At 33.7% G+C, this 11210-nt stretch overlaps 1 protein-coding gene across 2 annotated transcripts; it reads right to left on the bottom strand.

Moving 5' to 3' along the window:
- Positions 1 to 535: 535 nt before the first annotated feature.
- LOC111301834 (protein FAR1-RELATED SEQUENCE 4) lies at positions 536 to 6245 on the bottom strand. Of its 2 annotated transcripts, none has more exons than XR_002691586.2 (4): positions 5639 to 6245; positions 1451 to 3657; positions 1163 to 1363; positions 536 to 825 (listed from the first exon to the last, which is right to left on the bottom strand). XR_002691586.2 is itself a non-coding variant. In XM_022897826.2 (4 exons), exons 2-4 carry the CDS (start codon positions 3503 to 3505, stop codon positions 676 to 678), a joined length of 2262 nt encoding a protein of 753 aa, XP_022753561.1. In that variant the 5' UTR covers positions 3506 to 3657; positions 5639 to 6245; the 3' UTR covers positions 536 to 675. The 2 variants fall into 2 exon arrangements, 1 of the variants encoding a protein (XP_022753561.1); XM_022897826.2 differs by having other exon boundaries at positions 1307 to 1363.
- Positions 6246 to 11210: the final 4965 nt, after the last annotated feature.

Raw genomic sequence — 11210 nt, 5'->3', positions numbered from 1 at the left:
AGCCTGGATTTTGCATCAACATAGCGACACAAAGCAACTATTGCCTTCCAATGCAATAATGTACACACTTGAGTGTTTGGAAAAACTCAATTTTAACTAATTTGCTAGGACCAAACCTTAGAACTGACTCAAAATTCTGGTTATTTTCCCACCAGGTTCTTCACCTAATATCATTCTATCGATTCATATAGTTTGTCTCACTGGGTTACCCAAATCAAATAAGAAATACCTTACTATGTTTTATTCAAAAATGTATTTTTGAGGGTCATTTGCGCACTGTGAATCAATGTCAGTCATCGGTGTAAAAAAAAAGAACCGGTAAGACAGCTCTACAGAAATGCAAAATAAAAAAAATTGCAGCTCTCTGGCAGGCAATTCCCCAAAACACAATATGTCGCTTCTCTTGCCAAAAATCTGAACGCAAATTGACAAAACACCACTTGTCCACCACAACGTATGTTAATATATGATAGACGAACGAGGTAGGAATCATGAAATTAGCAAGCTATCAAATATGTGTAAAAGACTCGTCAGATGCACAAACATGAGAATTTTCAGTCGTATTACACCTTGTGGTGAAGTCAAGGCTATTTCAAAATGATTAAGTGCTCTTCCTGCAACCCTAAAGTAGCTTATCTTTAGGTGATATTTTACAAAATGAAGGTAAAATATAAGTTACCGGTGGAGTCGGTTATCATGCAAATGTGTAGCAGCCACGTTTTGAAAATGTGTTGATGCAACATTTGTAAACATAGTTGGCACCATATTATGTAATTGTGCAGGCATTACGTTATGCAATGGTGTAGGCCTGATGTCCGACAGCTCCTGCAACAAGAATAAAAAGATTAAGGTTATCAAAACGCACATTGATAACAATAAAACTATTCTCTGGCATAACACATTGATTGACACTCATTTGGAAAACTTAAATTTGAGTGAAGCACAGATGATGATGATGATGATGATTTTGATGGGTATAATCAAGTGCACTTAATCATATATTGCAGCCAAATAAGAAGAAACAATATGCAAAACACATCTATAGCAATGACAAGCACCATAAAGAAAGCTTCGGTGGGCAGCTTGAACCAAATCCATCCTTAAAAGGTTTACTAAAACAAATGTCTTTCCCTTTTGGCTTGAAGTTCAGGACTAAACTCACCTAAGAATCAGATGTCAGGCTGATCTAAATTCTGATCCAATCTCATGTTAGGTACACAATTAAACACAAATAGTCACATACACTATGGTTCAGACATCACATTCTTCCAAGGCATCAAAATCATGAGAATAAAGTACAACAAACCATTTGGTGAAAGCCATCTTGTGACCCAACGTTGGCAGCTCCCGCAAGAGATACCTCCTGTTTACAGAAGCAACTTTTGGTGATTTACTTTTAATCAAAATGTTCAAAAATGACATCATGCATATAAACAGATTGCTCACTGACCTTTCCTTTTCTAGTTGCATTATTCTCATTAATTTGCCTCTCAAATGCAGCCTCAACACTTTGAGAAGTCTTGATTGTATTTGCCATTCTTGGGTCTGGAGGTTTTTCTTCAGGAGCATTAACACATTGATTGTGTCCTTCAACACCAGAAACAGCATGAACCATTGAGGTATTAGGTATGACATCATTCTCAACCGAATTATTGACACTAACACATTGCTTCAGAGCTTCTTTTATGGCAGATACTGCAAGATTATAGCTCTCTTGAGAAAGCGAACCTTCTTCACTTAATATTATGGCACGTCTACACAAATCACTGTACCGACGGACCTTAGATTGAACCTCATCCAATTTCTGACTGATTGGATGCCTGCTCAAGGCAGCATTAGTCCACCGTTGCAAAATATACTTTGATGGGATGCTGAACACACCAGACATCTGGAGCACAACAATAGCATGTCTACAAAGGTAACCCTTGTATTCGAAAGAGTGGCATGAGCAATATATATCTGATTTAGATTGATTCCATTCCACCATATAATTTAGATTATCTTCAAAGTCCTTAACACTATATGTTGCGGATGACTGATCTTCATTTTCCTTTTTAAGATGACAAGCAGCAGCTCCCAAAACCTCAACTTGGAATTTCTTGAAAATTTCATGTGTATATACAAGTGATATTTGTTTTTCAAAAGGTGATGGAGACTTCAGTTCAGGAGTCTCATGCCATGCATTAAAATCAGCTTTGGCTTCCTCTTCATACCTGTCCTCAAGAATTATTCTATACTGTTCTATAAAGTCCCTCAATGATGTTTCCCCATGCACATATTTGTCAAATGAAGAATTCAAACAGTCTGAGCGTAAAGCTGTAGATAATCCAGCAAAAGATATATCTCTCATAAAGGCAGGTACCCACTGTTTACGATCTTCATACAAAGACTGAATCCACTGCATCTCTCTAAGATGAAATTTGTCAACCATCTTCCACCACCTTTTTTCAAATTGCTCCTCAGTCCAAGACTGATAAATACATTTATTAAAATTTTGCATTACACTATCATGCCACAGGCTCAGATATTCAAGATGCCTGGGAAGTTTTTCCAAGACATGCCATAAACAGAAACAATGACGTGTGTTAGGAAAGACAGCTGCCACAGCTGCTTTTATGGCATTATTTTGATCAGTCAGCATCACTCGTGGGGCACATTCCCCCATTGCTACAAACCATGTTTGCATCAGCCAAAGAAAAGTATAAACTGTTTCATCTGCAATTAATGCACAACCAAGTAATGTGGGTTGAATATGATGATTGACTCCAATAAAGAGTACCAAAGGTATTTTATACTTGTTCGTGAAATATGTAGTGTCAAAAGACACAACATCACCAAACTTACTGAAATCTTCCATGCCTTTGGCATCAACCCAAAATACATTTCTCAATCGATGCTCTTCATTCAAATCAACTGCATAGAAAAATTTTGGGTTTTCTTCCTGCATGTGCATAAAAAGTTCAAGAAGTACTTGAGCATCTCCCTCTTCTAAAACCAAACACCGCCCCTTATCATGCTGATTTCTCATATAACCTTCCAAAAAGTCAAAATTTAGGTAGACACTAAATGGTTTAGAAACTGCAGCAACATTCTTCCGCCTCCTTCCAACATCGTTCTTAAGTGGATCAACATTTCTGTGGCTTCGAAAAAAATGTGCTTGGGCTGGTAAAAGTTCATGATTATGGTCCTTTATGAAACTATAAACATACCACTTTCCATCCTGCCTTCTCTTCACATGCATACTTGCTTTACAACCAATTTTTGGAGAAGGCCGAGGATTAATAGCATCATCAGACTGTTGCTTGTTTCCATATCTTATGCATGTAAATTTAGCATCAATAAATTCCTTGGACACCCTGGAACGACGACTGCTCAATTTAGCAGTGCCAAAGCCAACAGACTTGGCATATTCTTTGTAATATGAATAAGCAGCTTCATGTGATTCAAACTCCAAACCTGGTTGTAGCTCTAAAATTGAGTCACTGCTGCTGATGGTAGATTCCATTATCTTAAGGGAAATATTCCGTTCCACTCTGCATACAATATGCACTTAACTCTAGTATCTGCTCAAACTAGGTTTACCATAAAACATTGTAAAGATAACCCCCAATGGAGACAATGGAAACCTTTGACTAAATGATTTCATAACAACAGTACCTAAAAATATGGATAAAATGCACGTCAAGCCAATACAGGATTATAGAAAATCATTAAAGAAGAAAGAAGGCAATAGGAAACAAAAAATATCAACTTATCCATTAAAAGAAAGCAATATCTAAAAAAATACAGACAAGCCAAACAGCATACAAAGTCTATACCATATCCAACCAAGTTTAACCCTACACAGCTCTGCCCTAAGCTAGAATAAGGGGTTCCTTTTACCAAAATCAGTATATGATTGTAAAGAGGAGACTTTTCATTAAACAGAAACTACTGATATATTTTGCAGAAAAATATATGGCAATAGCAAAGACTGACCCCTAAAGAAAGGGCATCCTAAATAGATTTAGCAGTTCAAACCATTTAGTCTTCCCCCTTTGAGAAATAAGAACTTGGATCTCCAAAACGCCTTGCAGGTTATAGCAAAGAGATCATCAGGAAACTTAAAACACTGAACAACATATGGTCTTTAAGACTTGAAACCTCAAAACTTCTTATCGTATACGAACAATCTATTGTAACTTTTACACTTCTATATAGAGCACAATGAGACATTTTTCACATATGTGAGATCAATGATGTCACCAGCCCCCTACACTGCTGATTATTGGGCATTGTTGGCAACCCTATAAAAGACAATTTAGGGTCATTAAAAGTCATAGATGGATCGATGAAGAAAATGCGGCCTTGAATCTAATATTTGACTGTCTGAGCTTAGAAAGTAATGGCCTCATCAAAAGAAATATATCAAATTATATAAAAGGACTTCACTTGGGCTAGAAAAACTTCTGATAGTCTAAATATCAAATGCAAAAGGGTAGCATATGCTCCAACAATGTTAACAACCATATTATCTCTCATACTTATGCTGAATATATGCATTCTGTAGACAAGTGTATTGCTAGCAACCCAACATGATCTTAATGGATCATTCTCCTTCCTCAAATGATACACATAAATATATATATATATATATGTCAACTACATTCCAGAAATAGACCTCATATCATTGAACAAAGTTATACTTCAAATCTTCCTCCCTCGGTGATCATTTAACAAGTATAACAAAGATTCTCCTAGTCAAGGAAAACTTAAGATACAGTACTGAACTTTTTTCCCATTTCTGCTTCCTCTGCTGGTAGAGTCAAGGAAGACTTAAGATACAGTAATGAACTTTTTTCCCATTATACATATTTATTTATGGGTGTGGAAATATTAAAATCTAATAGCAAGGAAACCTTTTAGGTTATATATCAGCACCTCATACTCTAATAAACCAACTCACATACATTTAATCAAAGACTTCATAGGCTCACACCATATTTTATATCCCCAATCTTTCCAGTAAACTCAAGCCCTAGTCTCAATCAAAAAGGTAAAAATCAAAGCAACCTTCTATTTCATTGCAAAAAAAAACTAAATTACTTCCCCCCAAAAATATCTATTTGCTATGCTGCCCACCCGAACCAAAAAATTTCAATGAAAGCAGTCTCCTACATGAGAACTAACCACAATCAAGAGCCAACAACCAAAGTCATAACTAATTCAAGGTTATATAAACACCATAAAATCTAGTTCCTAACTTTTAGGTTCCTAATTTTAGTTCCTCCAAACATTTATTTCCATAACGGATTCGTATTCTTTTTTTCTATTTTCCCTTTAATTCCATCATCTTTAAGCCAGCTCACTAATCAACCACGTGCATTATTTCATAGCTATAAGTCTAGCAATACCCTTCTTAGAAGCTACAACTTCATAAAATTTTTATTTTTATAGCTTAATTTACATAAACCAAAAACCCCCCAAATCAAACCAACCAAAGACTCCCAAAAACCAATGACAAGCCCAAAATCTGCAACCTAAATTTCAAACTCTACAAATCCAGAGAGCCAGAAGGGAAATTAATACAAAAATGGTTTAAATACTCTAATTTCAGAAAGTAAATAAAGAAATGAAGCAAATTCATTAAATCAAATACCTGACGAGAAAAAAAATGGATGAAGATGGGAAAAAGGACAGACTTGAAAGGCCTCTGACTACAATTTTACTGGGAATCTCTTCTTTTTTTTTTTCCTTTTTATCGCAGCATCGAATCAATCTCAAGTGGGTGAGAAATAAAAACAAGAAAAGGAAGAAACGAAGAGAAAAAAGAAAGGGGGGGTGGGCGAGGGGAAAGAGAGCCTAGCCTGAGAAGGTGGGGCAGGTGATAGAAATGGATAGCTATTACCAAAAGTGTTATATCATTATGTCTTTGACAATAAAACCGAGATTTGGTCGTGCAAAGTTTTTTTGCATTAAACAAGAATTATTTGAAAATATTAAAGGTCGTTTGGTTTTGGTTTCGGGGAAAACATATTTTTCCGTTTTAATTGCTTTCCAAAAAATCTGCATACGATTGGCCAAAAAATAAAATAAAATAAAATCTGCAGATAGATAAAATTGGATGGAAATATTGCTAAGAAAAAAAATTTATCTTTTTTTTTTTTTCTAAAACTTTAGCTTTAAAGTACTATAAAATATCGTACAACACAAAAATTCTTCACTCGAAATTAGTTTTTAAAAAACTTACAAAATCTTAGCCTAACATCTTATTTATCTTCTGTAGTCGCATTGTGTCTTGTATTCTTTTAACCAATTGCATTATTGATTTCTTCATTTGTTTGAATATACTCTTATTCCTTTCCTTCCAAAATTAGGAAATGCATACATTCCAAGCCAATCTCAATATGATTGAGATCAGTATTTTCCCTTTTAATCTACTCACTGCCCAACGTAGTTCTTTCCAACTCTTTACCCTTCTGTCAATCCTACACAAAAGTAGGATCCTTTTCCACACTTCTTTCGAGAAGTCACATCCAAAGAATACGTAGTCGCTTGATTCAACCTTATTTTTAAACAAACAACATCTATCTTCAACCTCCATACCCCAAGCTTTCAATCTACCTGGAGCCAATTCACAATTGTCATCTAGGAAATCAAAGAATGCTTTGGTATATGAAATTTGAAGCAAGTTAATCTGTGTCACCCTACTTTGCCTTGTTTAGGCCTAATCTCATTCTAAACTATTATAGCAAAGTTGAAATTCCATGGAAAAGACCATTCCTCAATGCTATTCTCCATCTTGATGAATTTTAAGGCAATCTCTCGTAGTTTGAGTATTTTTCCTCTAACTCCAGCCACTATTTTGCTAAGCTGAAATCATCCAAATGCTTCTTCCCTTAAGCACATAAGCTTCTAACCATGCAATCCATATTGATCCCGCCTTGATAAAGATTGACCATACATGTTTTAATAAACAAGCCTGGTTCCATGATTTCAAATCTTTGAGAACTAACCTTCCTTCTAACTTAGGATAATAGATTCCCTTCCTACTACTCTAGCCCCCCTTGCTAATTCATCTTTTCCTTTTTAGAATAAGCTAGAGCATAATTTCTCAATCTTTTGTAACATATGCTTAGAGAAGCATAAAATGCTTACACCAATAGTTTTATATGTTGTATAACACTGGATCAACTACAATCTCCTTGCATATGAAAATTGTCTTATTGTTCAACACTTGATCTTGGCTATGATCTTTTTTATCAATGGGAAGCAGTCTCCCTCAATAAGCCTTCTAGTGACCAATGGTACTCCCAAGTACTTGATAGGTAATACACCAATCTTGAATCCTAATGGTTGTTGTATTTCCTACAATTCTTATCTGCTAATTCCTGAATGAAACAACTCATATTTTTCATAGTTGATTTGCAATTCAAAAATGGCATAGTTTTTAGGAAGAGTGGGGTCAAACCCCATTGGTTTTGGTCAATTAAAAGCCCTAAAGTTTTTTTTGTCTTTGACCTAAGAGAGCCCTACTTATATAAAGCCTTAAATAATAAAAAGAGGGGTCATGTAATAGAGAAATAAAAGGTGGTGGCGCCAAAATAAAAAAAAAAAAAAAAGCTAGAAAAAATAGAGAAAAAAAAAAGAACAAGGGAGAGTTGGTTGAATGAAAGTTGATCCATAGTCCAATTTAGATGAAATTTTAGAGTTCTATATTTTGAACAATGAAGATTGGGTTTGAAGCTCTCTAGAAATAAATCTATGATGTATTTGTTGAGTCACTTATTTGGTGAGATTTCTCCAATTATTTCTGTAGTTGTTGATTAACTCTAGTTTTAACTAGATAAAAACTTTGTATATCCATTATTTGATAGTGAAGATTTTTTTAGTAGTCAGTGGCTTCTCCTTCTACATTGAAAGGTTTTTCATGTAAATCTTGGTGTGCTTTTTTTTTTCTACATTGTTGATTGTTGATTGTTGTCTATTACTGTGAGTTTATTACGATATATTGCTTCTACGTTATCGTGTTTGTTACTTCAAGCCTAATAAGTGGTATTAGAGCAAGGATAATTTTGAGATATCGATACAGAAATAACTCAAGATAGAAGTAAATTCTGTTTGAGATCATAGAGGATGATACAGATTCTATGATAAAATTGACAACATCAAATTATTCAATTTAGAAGCTTATGATGAAAGATCATTTATACAACAAAGATTTGTATGAGCTGGTATTGGGTGATCAGCTAAACCAGTAAATATGAAAGATGAAGACTAAAAGAAATTAGGTAGAAAAACACTGGCTACAATTAGAAAATAAGTTGATATCAGTGTGTTCTATCATGTAACATTGGAAACAGATGCCAATACTATTTAAAAAAATTGACAACATTGTATGAGAGAAAAATAGGTATGACTAAAGTTATGCTTGTTAAAAAGCTTACAACTTTATAGTACAGGGATGAATGATTGATTATAGAGCACTTAAGTGATTTTCAAGATATATTTAATCGGATGACTACATGAAACTTAAGATGAATAATGAAATAAAGGCATTATTTCTTTTGGGTTCATTACCAAACAGTTAGAATACTCTAGTTATGAATATTTTTAATTTAGCTCTTGATTACAAGGTGATATTAGAGATGGTAAATGACAATATGCTTAATAAAAAAATAAGACGAAAAGATTTAAACTTTGAAAATCAAGCTTGGTCGAAGAGAACAGAGGTAGAAACATCAACAGAGGTCAGAACTCAAAAAGATCGTAGTAAGTCTTAACATAGATCCAAGTCTAGAGATAAAGTAAATGTTTCCATTGTGGCAAAGCAGGTCATATAAAGTGATTCCATAAAATCTTAAAGGAAGAGCGAAAAGATGAGAAAGGCAAGAATTTAGATGATGGCAATGTTATAGTAATGAATTTAGATAGTGATTTAGTTACTTTAATTTTTACACAGTAATTGTAATCATGTTGGTAATCCCAACATTGAGTGGATAGTTGGTACAAAAGTGGCATATCATTGTGTTCCTCAGAGGGAGCATTTACAATGATTGTACCAAGATAGAAAATAAGAGTGCATCACAGATTATTAGGATTGTTGATATTACTGTACAAACTAATACGGGTTGCATGTTGACTTTAAGATATGTCAAACACTTTTCAAATATGATAATGAACTTGCTTGCTATTAATATCTTTGATAAGGAAGGATATGAGAGTCAACAAAAGAATGGGCAATAAAAGCTTTTCAAAGGATCTATGGTAGTTGTAAGGGGAAAACTATATTGCACAACATATAAGACATGGATGTAATTGAATGGCAACTAAATAAATACCATTAAAAATGAAGCTTCAGCAAATTTATGACACAAAAGGCTGACACACATAAGTGAGAAAAGGTTACAAGTTTTGGCAAAGCAGTCTCTCATTGTTTATTTGAAAAGCATCGTAAAGTTTCTTTTATTAAAAATTCTCAAAGAAAAGAAAACAAATTGAAATTGATTCATTCTAACGTATGTGGTCCTATTGAGGTTGAGTCATTAGGTGGTAGTAAGTATTTTGTTACTTTTATTAATGATGCTTCATGTAAAACTTAGGTGTATATATTGAAAAATAAAAGTAAGGTATTGTAGTATTTTTAAAAATTTCATGCCATGATGGATTAGATGATAGGGCTACCCTTAAAGTGTTTCGGACTGATAATGGTGGAGAATACACATCCAAAGACTTTGAAAAGTACTATTCAAAGTATGGGATCAATCATGAGATGATAAAACCTGGCACACTATAGCATAATGATATAGCTAAAATGATGAACTGCACCATTGTAAAAAAAGTCATATGTATATTAAGGATGGCAAAATTATCAAAGCCATTCTGGGGTGAAACAGTCAACACAACTTGTTATTTGTTTAACAAATCATCATTGATTTTTTTGGGCTTTGACATTTTAGAAAGAGTGTGGATAGGGAAAAATGCTTTATACTCTCACTTGAAAGTTTTTTAGTGTAAAACATTCATGCATGTGCCGAAAGGATAGAGGTTAAAGCTTGACAGTAAAGTTACACAGTGTGTATTTGTAAGATATGGTGATGAGAAATTTGGTTATAAGATATAGGATTTAGTGAAAAAAAGACAGTCAGAAGTAGGATGTGATCATCCATGAAAAAAAAACTATAGCAAACCTTGAGAAAAATAAAAAGATTATACAGTTTACTATTAACTGTAATATTTTAACATCGATAGGGGTTCTATAAGAAAAAGCCATAAATGGTGAAAATAAGTAAAAAACAGAACTTAGGGATATTAATAAGCTAGCCACAATTAGTGATAGGCTAGATGCAATCAGTTTTAAATAGAGAGAACAATCTTTTCTACATGAGAATGTTGAGTAGGATGAGCAATCTTTTCCTCTAAAAAGTATTGAATAAGGGGAGCCATCTTCGACATTAAGTGGTGTAGAGTCTCAGCCTAAGAAATTTACTAGAGAGCACAGGTTATCTACTAGGTATCTAAGTTTAAATTTTATTTTAGTTATTAGTAAAGGAAGCCAGAGAGCTTTCAAGATGTGCATGCTATTTTGGATAAAGAGTACTGATTAAAAGTAATGAAAGAAGAGATTGAGTCATTGTGAAAAAATGATACATATAATCTTATTAAAATTCTCAAATGGAGAAGGCCGTTGAAGAATAAATGGGTGTTAAAGTTGAAAAAAGATGATGATAAACTAGTGAGGTACAAAGCTCGATTGATGGTGAAAGGTTTTTCTCAGAAACTAAGCATAAATTTTGATGAGATCTTCTCTCTAATTGTGAAGATGAGTTCCATTCAAGTGGTACTGGGTTTAGTTGCTAGTTTAAAATTTGAGTTTGAGCAATTTAATGTTAAGACTACATCTTGCATGATGACTTGCGGAAGGATATTTATATGAATCAGCCTGAAGGTTTTGAAGTGAAAGAGAAATAGCACTTAGTTTATAAACTGAAAAAAAATTGGAATAGCTTAAAACAAGCTCTGCAACAGTGGTACAAAAAGTTTGATTCTTTTATGGTAAGTTACAACTATAAAATAACGGTAGCAAATTCTTGTGTGTATATCAAAAAATTTCCTAATGGTAACTTCATTATTATTATTTTATTATATGTTGATGATATATTGATTGTAGGACAAGATGCTGGTATGGTTCGCAAGTTGAAAAATGGTTTACAAGTTGAAAGAACAATTGT

The sequence above is a fragment of the Durio zibethinus genome, chromosome 15 (genome assembly GCF_047325235.1).
Source record: "Durio zibethinus cultivar Kanyao isolate XHJ-2024 chromosome 15, ASM4732523v1, whole genome shotgun sequence".
NCBI lineage: Eukaryota > Viridiplantae > Streptophyta > Magnoliopsida > Malvales > Malvaceae > Durio > Durio zibethinus.
Note: the sequence above shows the minus strand (reverse complement) of the source record. Positions and strands in the feature narration are given on the sequence as shown.